The sequence below is a fragment of the Hirundo rustica genome, chromosome 3 (genome assembly GCF_015227805.2).
Source record: "Hirundo rustica isolate bHirRus1 chromosome 3, bHirRus1.pri.v3, whole genome shotgun sequence".
NCBI classification, from domain to species: Eukaryota; Metazoa; Chordata; class Aves; order Passeriformes; family Hirundinidae; genus Hirundo; species Hirundo rustica.
Window position 1 is genome coordinate 51168945 of NC_053452.1, and position 21612 is coordinate 51190556.

A 21612-nucleotide genomic window follows, 5' to 3' on the forward strand; every position below is an offset into this window, starting at 1 on the left:
GCTCTTCTGCAAGTTGCCCTGGCTGCTCAGTATATCTGATACTGCTGAGGATCTCATAGGACAGTTGTTTTAAAGTTTGATTTGATACTGGGATTTCCTTAAGATACACAGTGTTATAAGTCAATACACTATGAAGTATTCTTGATTACTTCAGTCACATTCTTTGATCTACATTTTAATTTTCTAACATGGACTGAATGTAGTAGGCAGTACATTAAGAAATGGGAGAAGCCCTCTTGCCTCCATAAAGGACTGCAAAGTTATCCCACTTGTCTAAATCATCTCAAGTAATGTCACTTCTGGTTGTGTCCTGATTGGTCTGACACCAGACCTAGAGAGGTTCCGTTGCTAATTCTCAGTGCCTGTATGCGTTGCTAAATCATAAATCCATCCAGTCTTCTGCCATAACATCATATAAAGTTGCATCATGAAGTTAACCCATTAAGCATTGAAGTGACTTGATTGTGTTGTCATGCTCTTCCCCTTTGACACCCACTATATATCCTTCAGGTTTGGTGCTACTGTGTTTCATGCAGCACTGATCTAGTGCAATTTTGGCACTGATATTTTTGTATGTGGAAATTGCCATAAGAGATGGAGAGAGGTACTAACTCACAAAGCATTGTGTCTATAAATGCAGAGCTTGGGGGCCTCTTCACAAAATTCACTGTGGGCATTATTTTTCTGTTCAAATATTTACTTGTCATGACTAGGGAAAGACAGCAGAATTGAAGATATGAAATACATATTTTTAACAGATTTCAAAAACTTTTGGATTTGATATGAGTGAACAAACAACAAAGAAGGCCAGGTGAAAGTCTTTGGAAAAGGTGTCACAAGCAAAATATCCTATATGATGGAGGAAAAATGTTGCCATAAGGATTCGGGAATATCTCTTTTAAAGAGTATGTGGTAGCTCTACCACATACTATCATTTTACGGGGTGCACCATACATTCCAAATGTACATACATGCACACATCCTGTCATATATGCACATGCAGGTACACCACACACATGTGGATGTGTGGCCGTGAATATAGGCACACATACACGTACATTTCAATTTAAGAGTAAAAATCCTTGATAAATACATAAAAGGTGGAAGAGAAGTAGGGATACTAGTACATGACATTAATTATGGATCTTGTTGAATCTACTCAAGGCCTGTGACTTTTTAGCCCCATTTGGTGGGGGGGGGAGCTGAATTTTGATTCATAGAACAGCATGGTATGGCAGTCCCTCAAAAACAGATTAATTGCAGTGTTATTTTAATAGCAGTTTAGTTATGATGTTATTTATTTCTGTTCTTAAGTGTGTCTGAAGCTCAGAATTACCTGCAGTCATTAATTTATAGTAGATAACAGAATAGAGCATCATATTGGAGCAATGCTTTACTGTTGGAACTTTGTAATCTTAAACGTTGCTGAAGCTTTTTAGTTTAACCGAACAGGTGCAAATCTTAGTTCAGATTATCAAACTGCCATGTAAGAGGCAGGGGTTTTGTTTATTTCAGGCTGTACAGCTAGTTTGGCACATAATCACAACTGGATATCTAAAAGAAAAAACAGTAGGTTGAAAACAAGGTTAACAATGCTTAGCTTCCTCCTTTGCAAATAGTATAATGATTAGAATGCGAGCAGTGTAGTCAAGCTACTGAGAAGAGACCTAGTTCACACGACAACTTCATACTGGGAGCTGAGAAAAAGAGGATGATGATTTGAACTTGAGTTTTTACATACCTTGGTATAATGATTTATAATACCTCTCCAGTAAGTACTTCATTCGGACAAATTTTTTCTATACCATTTCCTTACTCTGGAAGAGCTCAGAAAAAATGTAGGCTAATTAAAGAGCAGATTGAACACAAATGAATCATTAAAATGCCAGGAAATACACAAAGTACTGTAACATTTCCAGAGATACTTTATGTCTGCCTGCATATTCTTAAATGTTATCTCTGTCAAAATTCAGTTTGGTAGAACATCAGTGTCATCTTTTACTGGAATCGCCATTTTGTATTTTTGGACTCTTCAGTATGAAAAAGAAATCATGGTGCATTAGTCACAGACAGTGCTCACCAAAATCTGAACAGAAGATCTGATAAATTATAGAGCTTCATTGAGCTGGTATCAGGCCAGATCTTAAATTATTACCACAGAAGCTTGTCCCTAAGGCAAAAAAGCAATATTTGCTAAAAGTTGTACTATACTGGACATCATCTCTGCAACACACTGTAAGGTAAACCACTATCTCCAGATCTCCATCACTGTGTACAAGTTCACTAACTTGGATCACAAAGAAATCTTACAGAATAAGGCTGATCATAAAACAAACTGAGTTTCACCTTAGTTAGCTATCCTTATTATCCTTGTATTCTTTTTCTGTGGGGTTTTTTTTTGTTTCCCTTCAAGGTGAAAAGGTGGGTGTTTGCTCATTTGCTCTTTTTTTCTTATTTTCCTCAGATGGAAAATGTCCTTCTATACCCAGATTGCTTCATAATGTTGATTCTTCACTGGAACTGTAATGAAGTAATCTCTTCAGAATATTAGTGTGGAAATAGTTAGATGGTCCCAGTTAATGCCTGAAGTAACATCATTGCCTTGATTGGCGTGTATCCAGAAGTAGCTCGACACTAAGCTCTCCTCTGACAGAAGTTTTTCTAGTTTGCAGGAAGAGCTTTTACAAGTCAGAACAGGAATTAGAGAATAGGAGCAGGGGGATGGATTGTGTGATACACACATAGTAAACTAGCACTGAGTTCTGTGTTGGTCTTGAAAGGTTCTTGGCTCTATACGTCTACATGCTACTGTGACTTGTGCCCAGTGTGGTTGTGTGTGAAGGCTAGCATTAGTCATTGAGTGGGCTTTTATGGAAAGCAACCTCTAAACAGCTGATTGACACGCACCTAAAAATATGATGTATGAAGACATCTTGTAACCTAAGAGCATTAGTAAAGCTTTTATGAATAAATATTTATCATATATATTTTTTTCTTACCCAGAAGGGCATAGACTTGATGAGTTGTTCCTTGTGCTTCCATCTGTGCATTTTCATAGAATCATTTCCTGGAGCAGTTTTTGAACCTATTCAAAACTCAACTAGATTTGACAGGAAACCTGTAGTCTAAATTTACTAAGCTTTTACAAATTTAATGGAAGTTCATGAGCATGCAAGAGAGGGAAACCCCAAGTACTGCCTTAAGGAAGGTAAGAGATGTAGCATGAATTCACCACCACAAGTAATCTTACTGATCTGCTAGCTCCTCATCATGTAGCAACAGGCTGCCACAACACATGCATTGCACAGACACTGAAATCTGGAATGATACTTGCTACCTCTTTTTTCCCAGCCAGTGGTGACGGTGCAGTTGGTAAAGGTAGAGTGGGAGTGAGGACAAGGTAGGAGATACACAGGACAAGCTACATTTGGGTTGGTAAAAGTGATTTGGTCGGGGAGCACGGGTCTTTGTGACACTGCTGTGGGTAGTACAAAGTACAAAACTGCGTGGCATGACAGACTTCCTCTCTTCTCATAATGTCTTGTTCAGAATAAGCAGTCCACTTGCAATTCATGTGCAGCTTATGAATTGCATGCCAGGTACATGTAAAACAAATAAACTGTAGAGAAATGAGGGAGAAGTTATACTTTTGAAAAGTTCAGCATTTAAAAGTTTAGGAAAATGCACTCATATAGGTTTTGAGGTTTTGTGATCAGTGCAGATGTGACTGAAGTTGTGGCTTCATACATAATACAGGTAAAAATAGCAGTTTTAAGTGACTCAGGTGTGATTGTACAGGTTGTACAAACCTGTAAGGGACCCTAAAAGCCTATGTGGTTGTCTGGCCCGTTTTTTTAAGTGCATGCTGCTAACTCTGTAGATACAGTTGTAACTGAAGTAATGCAAGCACACCTACTTGTACTGTGAACTCATCTTCCCTTCACTGTACAGTTGTTCTGTTGTGGTAAACAGTGTCTTAGAAGAATTGCATTGCCTTCTCAGTCTGCAGAATGTGGTGGAAGTGGACTCTGAGGAAAATGTTGTCACCGTGGTGTTTTTGGAAGCTGTGCTATAGACAGTGTTTCTCACTTTGGATTGCAAAGTTGTTATGAGAACCATCATTAATTTGTCATCAATAGTTCTCAGTCCTGAGACTGAACATTTTGCTAGTAATTATTTATATGTTAAAAAAAAGTATCAAAACTTCCAGTCTGTTTGTTGAACTCGAACTAAGTTGCAGTACTCTTAACCTCTAAACACTTCTGACTTTACAACATGACTTAACGTAGCAAACACTATATTGTCCTACTATTTTTAAAATTCATCAAAAGGTCCCTTTTAGTTTTCTTTATTCATGTAGATCTAAAGTTATCTTCTTTAATTGTAGTTTTCAGTTATGTGCATCTGTCTTTCAAGAATTAGTAGAAAGCTAATGTGGTAAGGAAGGCAAACACTATTACTTAGAAACAAGATTTGTTTCCTTACCTTCTTATGAACAAATGTGAGAGGATAAAATGCTGAGATGGTCTTTTGCTCCTCTCTCTTGCAAAATAAGTTGTTTATTTTAGATCTCAGGTACTAGGAAAAAATTAAGAGGGTTGTTGCTATGGCATAGCCATTGTGCTGATACCACTCTCCTTTTTATGAAGGAAATAACATCTACATATTAAACAAACTGACCTGCTGGCTCCAGTATTTGCTATTTTACCTGAATTGGTTTGAACTTAGAGTATTTCCACTGTAGTTGGTCTGATAATGAGCTGTTCTTCTTAAGTATTGTCACTTTTCCCAATAAAGGCAAGGCAGAGAGACCTCTATGATTGTTACAGAAGTAGTAAAGCATATAATTGACCCCTGTGTGAAAATCAGGGCTGTAGAAAATTTGATTACAGCTGACAGCCCACAAAATGTGCTGTGCAGCCTGTGGATTTTCTCAGCGATATATACAAAGCAATAAAGAGAAACAAATCTTTGTTCAGTGCCATCATACGGGGTTTTGTCATTGTGTTATTATCTGAAGTTTCTGGATTTGAATCTTTTTTTTCCATGAGTGAGCTGTCTTTTACCTATATTTTAATCCCATCTACTCTTACATCTCTCATACTTACTGTTAATTGCATTGATGGACACTGCATCTATAGGGACAGTAGCTGGGAGAAGTAGAGGACCTCAGAATTGTTACTTTCTAAGTATTTTTTATCAACCAATCCTCAAAAGAAAACTTTATTTTAAAAATATGAACCAGTGCAGTTAACTTTGTAGTGCAGCTGATCTGTGTAGTACAAATATGTTACTAAATCAAAGTATTAAATTCTGTTTTACAGGAACACAGTCTCAAATTTGATAATGTGCATGACTGAGATATCTAAACGAATGTGTAATTAAATAAAGAATAAAAATTTTAATTTTTATTTAAATAAAGAAAAAAGTTGTCAAAAACTGATAAAAATCACAAATCATGCTAATATCTTTCAGTGATGAAATTCCCCAGCCATCAAGAAATATAGCAAGAGTATTCTAGCCTACATTTTTTCTTCTGTTTTAATAATGTCCCAACGACTGCTCCTTGGTGCCAAATTTGATCTCAGTTTCTGCAACAGGACACTAAGATGGCTTTGCACAGTGGGGTTTAGTTTATGCAAATCAGCAGATGGCTTTGCAGGAATATGATTTGTTATGTTTCCTAAGTGGATGAGTTTGCTTTTTTAAATACCCTGGCAGATTTGTCAATATCTTGCATTATATTTTTGAAATGGCCTTTCAATTACTTTAATTGTGGTTTGTTTGATTTTTTTTTTCTCTCTCTCCCTCTTTTATTCTCTCTATAGATTCTGGGACTTTTCCAAGCCTAATCCTTTGCTGGAAACAGTTGAGCATCATACTGAATTTACATGTGGTCTTGATTTAAGTCTTCACAACCGTGGTCAGGTAAGAGCTGGGATGCATTTACTTTTTACTTGTCTATTATAGGCACTGTGGTCATGGCTGGGCTGCAGAACTCAGATCCTGAATAAGTCACCAGATTGCAGTTAGCTTCTGGAAGTGAGTCTGGCTGAATGCTTATCAAATAAACCTCATTTCAGGTCCATTTTTATTTGTGAAGCAGTTCCTTGCATTGGGTGGGAGAGAAGGGCAGGACAGACAAGATTGCAAAATCAGATAACTGAAAGCCATCGTGAGCTCTGGGAAAATGAAGTATTTTGTTTCAGAAGGAAGAACAGTAGAGAAGAGTCTGTAATGCTAAGCTGAGATACAGAGCTTTCTTCCATCTGCTTAAATTGTCAAGTTAAATGTTGGTAGTATCAAACATGTTGCCTAGGTCTGGTTTGGCATACTGCTTAGAGGACTAGGAGAGGTTTAATCTGTGGCTGAAATTCAAAAGCCCTCAGCTATTAGTGTGAATAAGTAGAACCTGTTTTATCAGTAGCCTTTATTTGTGTATTGGCTCTGTGAGAATTCCCCTCTCCTTCTGTTGCTACTGTTGTTTCTATTTTGTAAACAGAGGATTCTTTTTTTTGTAGTAGGAATTTTTTTTTTTTTTTACAAGAAATTCTGAAAAACTGAAGTCAATTTTTTACTTTAAAATGAGAAAGCTTTTAGTTTTCACACAAGAATTACTGTAAGCATATTAACTGTTCCTACTGCACTATTTAACATGCCAGAGATATAATTTTCATTTAGATTCTTCTCAAATTCACCGTAAAATTATTTTTTTTACCCCAGATAAAAACTGTAAGATCTGCATTCACCTTCTATTTGGACAAAGCAAATTAAAACCGTTGTAATTTCTGCTGGTAAAAGGACACAGGAGATAGGAGTAAGTTTGGCAAAATACTTAGCTTACTGCACATGGAACCAGTCTAGCTAAATGATAGCTTTGGTGGGTTTTCTGCCTGGTTGGTTGTTCCTTAAATTCTGTTGCTTCAGTGGTGCTGCAGTAACTGTACACAAGGCCCTGCTGTGAAACACATGGGGGAATTTGTAAGGCTGAAAAAAGCTTTCAAGGTTCAGGTTGTTTTTCATCAGTGCAAGGCAAGAATACTTAACGGCCAGTTGCTGGGGATTGGAGCTTCCCCCCGAGTGGCTGCATGGATGTGATTTGGCTGCACTGGGTCCAGAGGGAGCAGCATATGTAGCAAACACAGTACATTTAGGGTTTCACAGTCCCACAGCAGGGCACATGTGTGCTGGCTTGAAGGCAAAACCAGCGAGAGAATCCAAGTCAGAAAAAAAATTTAATAGGAGAGGGAAAAAAAAGGTAAAATAAAATCAAACACATGCAATAATACAAAAGATCACTGACAGAGTCAGAATACAACCTGAAACTATGGTGGTAGCAGTCCAGATGAAGTTGTCTTGTTGAAGCAGTGTTCCTGCAGAAAAGTCGTCTGGTAGCTCTTGTCCTTGGGGAATCTAGTGGGTAAGGCTGCCTGTGCTGTCCCAAATCCCAGATTATATCCAGGTGGGAATGCTTGGCTCCTCCCCCTGGGCTGAGCATCTCACAATGGGCTGATATCATTTTATCAGTCTTGTAATGGGTCCTTGATTGCCCATTAAACAGAGATAGCTCCTGGAGGGAGTTATCTATGAGTCATGCAGCAGGGCATTGATGGGCCATTAACAGAAGATAGTCTGGAGGGAGGAGGCAAGGGAAACACTGCCCAACCTAGCTTCAACAGCTCATGTAGATGGTGATAGAATACATGCTTTGGACACATTGTAACCTAGGACAATGTGCTGAGCCCCGTTCAGTTTTCCATGAAGTTGGTGTGGGTTTGCATTTGAACTGAATGATGAGAGAAGATTTTTTCTTTCATTTTGTATTGAGGATGTGATTACTTTGACTATAAGCCCATTGTTTCATGGTGGACAATGAACTGAAAGGAAAGTACACATGCACTTTTATGTTGAAAAAAGGAAAATGATGGTGTCAGTCAACACTAGGACATTTGTGCATTCAGGTATCTTTTTTTCTACACAGAAATTCTACAAGACTGATGTTGGACTTAGTGCACAAAATCTATAAATCTGGGGTACATATCCATGACTACTGAGTACCAGTGTGCGTTCCAGACAGAAGTTTGGCATTTGCAACAGCTTTGATATTCCTCTGGTTTTTTTCCATTGAGTTGATTTAATGTATTCTGAGGGTTGGATATCACAGAAATGCAAATGGCGAACGTGTTTTTTTTTAAAGAAGGTTAAAAATCTGTCATAAAATTAAACTCAAACTAAGTTAAAGAGTGACCACAAGGGAAATATAACCCTAATTTTTCAAGGAAAACCCATGAGACACCACCCTGGCTATACTTTGTTCAGCTCTGGGTAGGACATGGGCCTGTTGGAATGAGTCCAGAGAAAGGCCATGAAGATGATCAGAGGGCTGAAGCATCTCTCATACAAAGACAGGCTGAGGGAGTTGGGATTGTTCAGCCTGGAAAAGACAAGACTCCAGGGAGACCTTGTAGCAGCCCTCTAGTACCTAAAGGGATCTTCTGAGAGAGCTGGAGAGAAACTTTTTGCAAGGACGTGTAGTGATATGACAAGGGGTAATGGCTTCAAACTGAGAGATCATTGGTAAGTATAAGGAAGAAATTCTTTACTGTGAGAGTGATGAGACACTGGAACAGGTTCCCCAGAGTTGTGGATGGAAATGTTCAAGGCCAGATAACCTGGTCTAGTGGAAGGTGTCCTTGTGCATGTCAGGGGGGGTTTGAACAAGATGATCTTTAAGCCCAAACCAGTCTATGATTCTGTGAACACCTGCTGAATAGTTGCTTCCAGTATGAGCCCTTGGAGTCTTTCCCTGGCTTCTGCATCTATCCAACAAAGATTATTTGCTTGAATTTTATGTTGCTGTTCCAAACATGTAGGTTGTCTTTATGTCTGTTCTTTATCAATCTGACGAGCTCCATTATTTGTTTTCTTCATTTATTTGCATGATTTGTGATTTTCACTGTGTGCTTTAGAAGGAGTTACGACTTCATATTTGAACTGCTTCTCTCCTCCAGGGAGGAAGAGAAGGAGGATCCAGGGAGAATGCAGGGTATTTTATTTATAATGGACAAGCTATTCATTTATACTCAAATTAAGTACCATTCTGGTCATTAACCTTTGCTTTCATTCTTAATGATATCTTTTGTTGTCTAGATAAATTATATTTTCTTTGGCTTTGCACAATGAACTTCAGCATTTTTAAAGTATTTTTTACATGTCAAGGAAAAAATTATCTGCACTATTGAAAGTGTTCAGAATAGATATTGTGATTAAGTAGCTATTTATCTAGGAATAACAAGACATTCCTGTGGAACTGATTGAGCTTTGAACAGAACACACAGGCAGAGAGTAGGTACATGCAGGCAAGCTGGTTCTTGGGCTAAGAGAGGGATCATGTGGAAAAAAATCTGATCATAAGGAATGTAAAGAGACCCACTAGAATTAGCTAGATGAAACAGTAAACTCCTTTGTGCTTAATTAAATATTCTAGTATCTATTTTGGATTGTCTGCCTCTATATATAAAAAGTAGGTGTTTTTTGGTTTGAGGGTTTTTTCCCCACCATAATGTTGGTGTCAGATTCATAGAAATTTGAAATAACGAACAAACTTTCAGATGCATAGAAAAATGTGCATTTTTCACTACAAAGCATTAACAGAAAGGATTCTCATGATATTCAGGGTATTAAACTGCAAGTGCTGATGTGAGTGTTTGCCAGGCATGTTTTCCAGGAGAAAATACTCCCAATTCCAGCTTTCAGCCAAAGTAGCCTAGGCACACATGAGAACTTGACAAGACCCTAAGCACCAAAAATCTTTTAAATTTGTGATGATGTATAGTATTAAGAACTGAGAAAATCTGTTTACCCTGTCAGCAACCTTAAGAGTATGCAGCTTTTAAAACCAGATAGTTCTTTCGAAAGTTTAGGGATAAGAAAAACAACTAAAGTTTGCTTCCTTGTGTATGCACTAGATAGACATAGGATATACGTAAGGATTAAAAAATGGTAATTGGCTATAAACTACTCCTTGCTTGGAGCTGGTAATGCTAGACCATGTAGTGGAGTTGTGCTCTGTAGCTCACTGGATTTCTTACTTCTCTCCTGATATTTACTTTCCCTGTATGTGATCTGTGAATGTTCTGATGAATAAAAATACTCCTTTAAGCTGTCTCTTCCTGGGATTTTGCTGTGTTTACATTCATGTTTACTTGCTGTAGGTGACTTCCTTTGATGTTACTTCTGCGGCTTTATTTAAAAGCAGCCTTTTTCTTCTGTTGTAGGTTAAATGCCATATGTGAGTCAGGAATTAATTTCAAATATCTCCAGGCAATCCATTAATAACACAGATAAAATTACAGATCCTGTAAACATTTTCTTCTTATCTTGATTCTGAAATTATTTCTATAAGTATATAAAGAATAGAAAATGCACATGTATCATGAATTTCTTTAAATCATGGATGCAAAGATACCCAGCCGTTTCTGTTGCAGTTCTAAAACAATTTTGCCTAACACAAATGTAAAAACACCTGACAGTTTTATCTAAAAATCTTTTTTAGCTACACCTGACATCTGTTCTGAACTCTGTAAAGCAGCCAGTGGGAAGTATAAATTACTGATTTCCATTGATTCTGTACTACTGAGAACAGAATGGAGTATCTAATGGGAAGAGGAGAGGAATCTTTCCATTTCTCTATACTTCTGTGGTATGAACAATGATATTCCTAAACTGCAAGGATATGTAATTTTCAGTGGGAGAGATGGCAAGTAGTGTAGTGGCTTAGAGCACTTGATATGTGAAAAGCACTTAAGACATCTGTGACATGCCAGATCTGAACAGGCCTCCACAATGTACAGTGCTTAGGTGCTCCCTTTAGAAATTAAAAATGGTCAGCTCCAAATGAGAATGAACCAAGTGTCAGTTCTCTAGTTCAAAATCATCTGTTAACTAAATGCATGCTGAACTCTAGGTTTTAAAATTACTTGTGTACAACACACATGGTGACCACTTAGGGTTTGTTTCTACTGTGATTGTGCATGTTTGGATCATAATTGCACTACAAAAGAGCGGCTGTCTGTGTAAATAGCTACTTCTGTCAACAAGTTTGGAAGGAAACTTGTTTTCTCTAACCTTCTAGCTGCACCTCCTTTTTTTTCCCAGTTCTCCTCCCCATCCCACCTGGTGGAGTCAGGGTGAGTGAGCAACAGGTTCTCAGTTGCTGGTGGGGATTAAACCTTGACACACACAGCACCCCATATTTTGGAGACAGTGATAGTACCAGTGTGGTACCTGTGCCTCTTGTGCTCTGTGTCACACTGGCATTGCCATTTGGCCTTCCTGAGCTTCCGCTTCTTCCTAAAGCTGTGGGGTGTCATCAGCACGTTCTGCCAAACCACAGTCTGCTCCTTCCTTGCACCTAGGCAATGGTAGAGCTGAGAAGAGGTGCCTGCATTGGTCTGTTGATCCCATGAAACTGATGGTGTCCTGCATCACTGAAATTTTAAAGCTGTCATTTCTTACTAGCTGGAGGGAGGCCATGGCCAAACTATATACACTTGACTTGCATGCCCTGAAGGTAACTTGAAATCTAGTTCTATATTTGTCCAGCTTTATGGGTAAATTTTTGATCATTGTCGAGTTTGGGTGTGCAGGTCTGTTCTGCTCCTTGTCTTCTTTGTGCAGCTTTTGCAGTGTGCTGCATTAGCTGTGCCAACACAGGAAGCAGAAAGAACAGGATGGGCTGCAGAAGTTGGCTTAACCAGTGCAGCCAAATATAAATGCAGATGATGCCTTTAGTAAGGCTGTTTGGCTATGTATTTTGCTGTTCATTTAAATTAATTGTGGATGCTCAAGAGGCCCAGAAATGTTGATTGTTCCATATAAAAGTGGAGTTACATCTTGTGGAAATGTACAGAAAAATAGACATTCTCTGGGTTTTTTTCTGTTGTTTGCTTGCTCTTACCTTTTACACTTAATTACATAGGGGCTGACAGCTTCCATCCAGCTGTTCTGGTTATCCCACTGCTATCATTATAACGCTATCTGTACTTCTCTTTAGTCTCTCCTTATGGTCCTTCTCTAGGATGCTACTAAAGTGATGCCGTTTCTTTGATTCTGAGATAAAAAGAACCTACCTACCTAATTTCAGAGTGGATTTTTTCCAGAAACTACCAAATTTCACCAGCTGCAAGTGTTAAACCAATCTGAACACCTTACTGAGTTGGAGGGGCTAAAAGAAGGGGATATTTCTTACTGCTGCTTACTGTAAGCAGTAATTTTCACAGACTGTGAAAATTAAACTTTCACTGTGTAAGTCAAAGCTAGGCACTCCTAAGTAATGGTCACTGTTTGCCATTATCAGCAGAAGTTTCTTGGTGTTTGGAAAGGTTTCTGTCAGGCATCACAATTTTGTAAAAGCTGCAAGTGTTTGGAGAGGAAAATCAATTTTGATACTGACATGCTGGGAAGGATGGGGGACAGTACTTTCTTACTCAGTAAATGTGTTGCTTGTGCATTTTATTTGGTGCAATGGCTTACAAATACTTGCTACTTGTGTGAGCCCCATCTTTTACTCACTGCAGTGGATTATGTTTCTGTCCTGCATGACCAGTAAACGTTCGAGAAGTCCTGGTGAATTGCACTAGTGAAACTCAGTGGAAGAGAGCAGGATTTTGCAGCTGTTACTGAGGATACTGTTTGTCTTATGATTATTTGTGATTATATCCCAAAAGGAAGGGACTGAACTTAACTCTGAGCTGAAGGATGAACTTCAAGGTCGGATAGGATAATTAGAAAACTGTTTCACTGACGTAAGTTGACTGCATTTGGGGTCACCAAGGTCAGTATCAGCCCCGAAAGGCATTTTGCAGTTCCACTGTACTTTCTACAGAACTTAAAATTGACTTAACAATTAAATCAGTTCTTGGAAAACTGAGGTGATGTCTTCCTCCCAACTTTTAGAATACAGAGGAATTGCTACCAAATCTCTGGAGATTTCAAGGTTTTTTTTCTAACCTGCAACTCACATCTCCATTTCCTTTACCACTTACTGATGAAAGCACACTTGGAAGACTTGCATTTAGGAATGTGTGGCATGGCTTCCAAGTCATCTTGCCTATATCAGAGCAACAGAACATATGATGAGACAGCTCTCGCTTGTTAGATCCGTTCTTTGTGACGTATCTTTGCAGTGTGAAAAATAGTGCCCCTCAAGTCTTTTATCTCTTTTTTTCCTTAAGAAAGGAACAAATTTTTAAAACAGCATTTGGAGCATCTGTTTCTGATAATTCTAGTTTGAACCTAGATCTTTATAAGATGTTCTGCTCTGGGGTTTGTTTCATTTTATCTTTGCAGGAAATAATGTTCAAATCAAGGTGTGCTTTTTCAAACGTAAACTAAAAAAAAAATATTGGTGTTACTGCACATTGAAAATAAAAAGTTTTATTTGCAAACTCCCGTCACTTTCACTCTCATGTAAAGGTTAGCATCATGCAGCTCACTCTGGCAACTGCTAACGAAACAGATCACAATAGCGGTCCAGATTTTCTAGAAGAAAATAGATAATTGAATGAATTGAAACTCATGCATGATCCATTATGAACTTGACCAATTAGTTTCAACCTGTGAAAATAATTTGATGAGTAGCAAACCTAATAGCTTGCTTTATCTTCAATTAATCTTCATCCCACAAGCTTAGCAGATGTTCAGGATCCCGCAAAAATATGTAATAATGATATAAATAGGCCATTAAATTCTGTTTGAGAAGACACAGAAGAAACTAAAAGAGGAAGGGAAATACAACTAATGGAAGTCAAGAGCTGATTTTTTTTTTTATGCTGACTCTTCTACAGAAAAAAAAAAGGTCTCATTTGAAGATGGGATGGGGAGAAGCTGAGAAATGGGTCTCTCTCAGGCACATTTACATATTATCATGTGCTTCATTATGAGCACTCTGGAAACTCGGTGGCACCAAGATAGTTCTGGAGATATTAATCTAGAGAGGGCTGTCCTTTGTTCTGATTAAACCCTTTCATAAAGAGTAATTGAATTCTTAAGTTTTTAGTTGTTCTTTTGAATATATTTAATCTTGATTAGGGCTTGCAGATTTATTGTGCCTTCAAGTACTGAATAAAAAAAGTTAGTGGCTAACTTGGGAGATTTCTCTTGTTCTCTTGCTTCCTCTGAACAGTAAAGAGGCAGAATGTCATGCAGGTAATTGCACTAGACTGAATGGATTGCCCTCGGGTGCTGGAAAAGGTCTAAGTCTATTGCAAGGCAAGATGATTGTGATGAATAGGAAACAGAGGGCCTGTCAAGGGAGTAAATCAGTTAGTGAGTCAATGGAAATGGCTCTGATAAATGAATGGATGTCAGTATTAAATCAGTTGGTGGAAAACATTGTTATACTCTGACATAAGGATAAACATTTCAATAAAATACAGGATAGCTGCTTTAGCTGAGTTGAACTGTGATTTTCTAGTCATGCAATTAGCTATCTGGAATGATTGCAGTTTTTTGTTTGTTTGCTTGCTTTTTGGCTTTACTTGAAGAGAAATACAGTGATCCCCATTTTCTGTACTTGTTTTTCTATCTTTGCTGGCAGATAAATTGGCACGATATTTATTCTGCAGTATTAACAGTATAGTACCTTTAGTGTATATGCTGGTACCGCAGCTTTGCTGCTGAAATAAAAACATTAAAGACAATTAATAAATGTCATGTTGTTAGACTGCCCTTGTTCCGTGTAGCTTTAGTTACAATGAAAATTACCAGACTTAGAATTACCAGGCTTCTTCTGTTTGCATTATTTCTTGATGTAGTTTATCAGTCAGCGCAACAGAGAATATTCTTGTTTTACAATTAAGCTCTAATTAGTCTGCTTTTCCCTGCAGTTCAGTAGTTAAAAGTTGCTACAGTAAAACTGCATTCTATAGTTACAAGAGTATTCTTTAATAGTAATGAAAGTTGCATGACATACAAAATATGCCATACAAAATCATCAATATTATAAAGATATTGCAATTTATACAGTTCTTTGCAACTGAAATAAATTGTCCTCTGCTCTGCTGGCATGTTAGTTTGGGAAAAAAAAAAAAAAAAATGCTCCCTCTAAAAACTAAAATCAGTGAGATTTGTTGGAATCTCTGAGTAAAATTTGTCCCAAAGGCAGCAGACATTTTTTACAGGAGGAAAACTTCCATCCCTTCATGCTCCTAATGGCAGGGACGTTTATCAGGTTTGCAAATAAAGTGTGAATCCATTTTCAGTTTTCCTTTGTCTTCATCCCACCACAGGAGGATTTTCTTTACCTCTCAGTAACATCATCTCATTGGTCAAAACACAAGCTCTAGGAACTTGCCTCTTTTTGTATGCTATATTTATTTACTAAGGTGTGCTGTATGAGCCTTCATCCCAGTAAAATTTCTGTTTTAATATGTAAATTAAGTGGCATTTAGTTTATTTTTTAAAAAAGGCTGAAGTGCTTTAAAGTATGCATTAAAAATGGTCATATGTCACATGAGAACTGTGATTTCTAAATACTTTTAAAGCACTTCCATTCAATATCCCACTTTCTCTTCTGGGGAAAGGCACACAACTGTCATAAGACCACTGTACGAGACAGGTCACAAGATAAAAGGCAAAATCCAAGGAGAAGACATTTTGTAAACTGATGCAGTTGCTGCATGAACAAGTCCTTCTTTTTATCTTAGGATTCATCTTAGTCGTTTGTACTTGAGACAGTGACAATCTCTGAGCTACTGCAAAGCGGCACGTGGCATTCTCCATCAATGCATGCTGGCTGCTGCACTCTTAGCTTACAGTTGCCCCCTTTCTCTGACAGTCTTGGCTGTATTTTGGAGAAAGTATGGAGAAATGGAGATGCCATTTCATTTTTTAATGTTCTGCCATGCTGCAGTGTCCCAATTTCCCATAGATACCTGTTTGCTGCACTTCACATGTGTATTTACATCAAGGTTTCTGGTATCAGTATTCCATTATAGACTTCCTGCTGCACAGGAGAATTTGATTCACTGTTACTTACTGTAGCTTTTGTTTTCCTCTTGTTGGCTGGCTATGTTTTCTCCTTTCATGTGGTATCATTAAGTCAATGAGTTGGACAACTTATTGCAAGGGATCCTTTTCAAACTCTTTTAATATCCCCTGTTTATTTTTAGTGTTGCTAGATTAAATAGTTCTGTATTTGTTCAGAGGTGATTTCAGGGATGCTAATTACATTGAGAACAGGTGGGAATTCCCATGGGATTTTTTCCAAATGTTATTTTTGTGCCTTGTTTCTCCACAAAATATAAAGTATTGCCTACAGAACATTGATCTGTAGCTGTGGAGAACAGTTAAAAACCAGTAGTTTATGTGATTGATTGCCAGCTTCTACACAGCATTCAGTGGAAAACTCAAAATTTTCTTTTTGGTATGATGGGAGAGACTGCAGTGCAGCAGAACATTATGCTACAGAAAGCTCTATTATGTTGTATGAATAGACAGACATATTGTCAAGAGTTTTTTTGACCCATTTAGATGTATATGGAAAGCACTTCAAATAACTAAGTAGAACCAGCTAAGGAAGCAATAAAAATGAATAATAGAGCAGTATAGTAAACACAAAATGGGCTAATTATAGTCTGAAATCAAATACTGTAGTTGTATTTCCAAATTTTTAATGTGCAGCTGTTCATTCTGGCTCTAGAAGAGAACAGGAATTGCAGTCTGCAGCAGAAGGAAGCTAGTTGTGCAGAGGATCCAATACTGTATCTTTTGTGATCCCAACTGGAAATGCCATTGTAAAGATAATGCAATATGGTTTCAGCCAGACTGGCTTACATTTATTTGTGGACCTCATCAGCTTTTTCTCTTTAGCTCTCCTCTTTCTTCTTCTGTTTGCCTTAGTTCTTGTCTCCCACAATATTTTGTGAATATATATGTGGTAAGTCATCTTCTTGAGTAATTGTCAGTGTGGTTAACCCTTTGACTTTGTTAGACTCTAAAGTGCATTTTCAGTTAATTTTCAAACCTAAAGCTTTCTGTAGTATTTTTCCTTGTGATCTTGTTAATTATTAAAATCTTTAAACACTATAGACTTATGTTAACCCCCTGGTTTTCTAGTCTTACGTTCAAGCCTTCATTGAGGGAAGCTTGGGATGTTGAATTCAGAAAAGTTTCAATTATGCTCTAATCAGTTACTGTGTTTATAAGATGCCTTTGCCACAAGTGGCACCACTTCTTATCAGACTAGTGGGGGTCTAGGTAGTGCTTGAAGCAACACCACGGCCTCCAAATTCCAATGCTCAGCAAATACACATCTCTCTTCTCAACAATAGACAGTGAGCTCATAATTTATCAAGCATGAGACTGAAATTCTGGCTTAATTATTCAGGAAATTTCCTGTATAATTTTGTTGAACTTTTTTGGTTTTCCATTCCTCAGCACTAGACATTGGGAAAATGTCTATAACAAATTTCTGTATCTGCAAGTATAAGAAGGTCGTTCAGATATGGTCATGAAATGTTTAGATACTATGGTAAAATGACCCTAAGACTCAAGAGAAGAAACATGACAAGGTCTGGAGTTTCATGTGTCCCTCCTTAATTTAATTTTCAGTTACATTGTTTTGCCTATTTGGAACAATCAGTTGAAACCCAAAGGTTTCCCTGGTTTCCTCACGGGAAGTATGAAAACCAGGAGGTTGTTAATTTTCATGTTTTTCAGTAAACATAAGTTTAAAAAAAAAACCAAACTAAACCCAATTTAATTACTGTGTCATTTTGAAGTATTGTAAGTCATAGTACCGACTGGTATTAAATCCACAATATGCGGTAAGTTCCCTGTGGTTTTTGTAGAAATGACACTTGTGAAGGATCTAAATACATTGTTTGTTTTGTAGGTGGTGGACTGTGCTTGGGATGAACTAGTCAAGATCTATACTCCATCGTGTCTGGCAGTTCCTGTTTAGAAGAGAAGATGAGCTGATGCACCAGGAACCTTTCTCTCTTTCCCCATAACCAGACTTGTGCTAAAGCACAACAGTGTCACTAATCTCAGTGTCTCTTTATAAGTAAAACTGCTTGAATGGAGTGCTGTGTGCTAGAACATGTGGAGATTTAAGGGCTTGGTTTACTGTACAGGTGGTATTTGAACTAGCAAAATGTTCCACAGCTACTCAGTGGCTTAAGAGTGGCCACCAGCGGTGTCACCAGAGCTGAGTAACCAACACAAGTTTGTGATCTGTCTGGCTAATGATGAGAGCAGAGGCCTGAATCTTCTTGTTCCTTATAAAGATTAAAATTAACTGGCAGTGTGTTTTGAGATGTCACTGTAGAAAAGAAAAGAAAGGAAAGGAAAGGAAAGGAAAGGAAAAGCAAATAAAGGCTTTTTACTGCAAAGTACTGTAATGTCAACTGAAGTTTGTATCACCCAGATGCATTTATGTTTTGCTGTGAGTCACTTTGCATTATTTTCTTTTGCAATATGATGCATTTACTCTTGATCGACAGTAAATGTCATAGTTTATAGCCAGCTGATTTGTTTGACCTTTTTGATTGCTGCTTCACAAAGATGGTAAAGATTATTTTCATATATTTTTCCTTTAGATCTCTTTGAGTAAAACAGTTGATGAAGTTATGTAGAAAGATACTCTGATAATAGAGAAAATGGTTATGAAAAAATGAAATATATACAAAACTAATTGGATCACAATTCTCAAGATTTAGAGATGGGGCAATCATCTCTTCTATTAGACTTGGCTTCTTTTTTCACTTAAAAAGTTATTCCAAGAAATAGAGGAGGAATGTGGCCATATATCCAGTGTTTCTGGACCTCTGACAGCCTGGCCAAAGTGAGAACTGATGTCCAGGCCAGCTGACCTATATAGATACAGATTAATTGCAGGCATAGCAGATCCAGCATGGCCAAATTATTGCAATCCCTACAATATGCACGTTCTAGGTATGTTGAATACTTTGCATTCCCGGTTTGCAGATCTCTGGTCAGGTTTACATAGTGTGCTGTTAATAAATTCTCTACCCTTCTGGGCTGCAGCACTCATAGATCAACCAGTAGCAGGCACTGCCAAATCTGCTGGATGCTTTGAAGCAATGAAGGAAAGAATTCAGCTGAGCTAAGACCTGCAAGTTGCAAGGAAAGAGTAATTGTTCTATCTTGGAGAAAGAGCCACAGAATTAACAGCTAGCCACAGGGAGACATGCGTATATTGATGTGGTATATAGGGCTGGATAGGAAGAAACTTTATTCTAAAACATGATAATTTGTATCCCAATTGGATCTTGTATTTTTCTTGGTCAAATGCAAACTGTCCCCAGACTGACATCTTTTTGAGCTGAATTAATAACAAAAAGTAGATTTTATCTTTTTTTATGACAGTATGCTGTTCCAAATCCCAAACATTTACTGCACTTTAATTCTATGTGCTGGGGAATAATGCAAAATAAAGCTGTGCTGCATGCAGCTTTCAGCAGTACCATGGGCCATAAAATCTAATTTTAGGCATTAAAATTGATTATTTCAACTTCAATAGTTCCTCCACTCTTCTGTTTTATCTCCCTTTTCTGCTTTGATTACAAGTTGCTTGTCTGAGTGGAACATTTTGGTGGCAGGTGTGTATTTTATATGCATGTTTCTGGGGGGACAGAGAGAGTGGGTTATTCCAGAATGCTGCCATAGCCTATCAGTTGGAAGGGAAAATTTAGAAAACCTAGCACAGGGGGAAAAATTAGGAATTCTGAATATGCACGCTCAGCACATGGACTAAATCTTTCCTCGACTGCCTTCTCTCTCCTCATGTCCTGGTTAGCTTCAGTGCTGTGGGCTGGCACATAATAGATAAAAACTGTGGCCTTTAATCTTCCTGTGTGATCTCTGAATGGTAAGAATGTGCTGTAAGATTTCTGCACTGTAACAGAAAAAACAATTTGGCAATAGTTGTTGCTGATTCTTAATTCTCAGGGAATATTTGCTATAGTTGTTTTGAAGAAATACTACTTATTTTATGACCAAAATACTAGCTTCCAATCTTTTTTTCATCTACTGAAACAGTTAACAACAATATAAAAGATGTAATATGTTCTACTTTCAAACTTGCTCCTGTGAAAGATTTTGTTTTATTTAAGGCTGGGTTTCTCTTTGGTTCAAGAAACATTGATTAATTAACTTCTAAAGGCATGGATTTGTTGTTCTATAATGCTATTAAATTAATTGCACACAGTATCTTTGGCTATACTCTTGTGTTCACTTGCCGAATTAAGAAATGTTGTTCAAAAAGTAAATGCAGTGAAAGATACTGAGAGTATCTTCTAAAAAGAGTATCATCATCATCATCATGGTTTACTTCATGTATGAATACTGGATGATGATCACATTTTTCCCCTGTACTGGTAGGGACCATATTTGATGCAACTTTTCCTAGCTGTGTGTCCCATCAGGTCTTCATTTTTATAAAGGAAAGCTATTTAAAATTATTCTTTGTGTCTGCTTGTGTGGAGTATGTGTCCATGATGCAGTCATCTCTTTCTTCTAGCCAAGTGCAGTGCTGGCCTCAAATTTTGCTGCATAAGCAGGGTGTACTGAGCCTTTCAGTAGTACTGCTCAGCTGTGCTCAGGGTCATGGGGTGGGGATTGGATAAAACTCTACACAATTCTTCCCTGATAGACCTCATGGTTGCATTAAACTCTCATTAAAGCAAATTCTTCATTAAACTTTTTATAGAGATCTTTACCATTTTCATCCAAGAAGCCATTATAAAAAAAAAAATCTATACCCTTAAGAAGACACCAATTGCTGCAGTTTTTGTTTTCCTCTTACCTGTGTCATTGTAGCTAGGTGAAATGCAGAACTGAACATAATTTCATTTAAAGGATGAGAGTTAAGGTATCATAGTCATCTCATTAGGGTAAGGAACTACAGAGCCACTCATTGCTATGACCTGCCCCGCTGCCAGGCCAAAACTCTTGAACAGAGTCAATGTATGAACTGAGCAGCCAATGTTCCCTCTGAACACATGAACAGCCAGTGTGGGGGAAGTACCTTCGCTCCAGTGTCATCTCTGATGATGTCTACCTGTTGCTTTATTCAATTCCTCCCCAGTGAAGAGCAGGAGAACACTTTGTGTGACTCTGGAGTGGTGGAGAGGCAGTGGGAGACTAGTACTGAACCTGATCTCAATCCAGGTATTGAGAAAGGGGTGGCTTGGCAAGGGACAACAGGTTCCTCTCCACCTTCTTTTCCTGTCTATAGACAAAACAAGGAGTAAGTACAATGAGAGACGTTGCAAGAGAAGCTGCACTTACAGCACAGGTGAGTTCCAAAAGATAAGATTTGGTACTTGAACACTTGACTTTCCAAACTGAGTATTGGTGCAGCCTCTCCTTGAGTTCTCCATTCAGTCCTGAGCCCCACAATTTAAGGAGGACATGAAGGTCCGTGAATGCATCGAGAAGTGTACCTCAAAGCTGGTGAAGGGGCTGGAAGGCCCCTGTCCTGTGAGGAGAGGCTGAGGGCTTTGGGCTTGTCTGATTTGGAGCTAAGGAGACTGAGAGGGAACATCATCACTTTCTGATGTTTCCCAAGGAGGGCAAGGGGATAGG

At 38.0% G+C, this 21612-nt stretch overlaps 1 protein-coding gene across 1 annotated transcript in view; it reads left to right on the forward strand.

The window, feature by feature from the left end:
- Positions 1-19871, forward strand: part of PEX7 (peroxisomal biogenesis factor 7) — a 43534-nt gene extending 23663 nt beyond the window's left edge. The window contains exons 9-10 of the mRNA XM_040060165.1: positions 5829-5928; positions 17897-19871. Of these exons, the coding sequence (XP_039916099.1) occupies positions 5829-5928; positions 17897-17965 (169 nt within the window). The 3' untranslated portion in view covers positions 17966-19871. The remainder of the gene's footprint in view (positions 1-5828; positions 5929-17896) is intronic.
- Positions 19872-21612: the final 1741 nt, after the last annotated feature.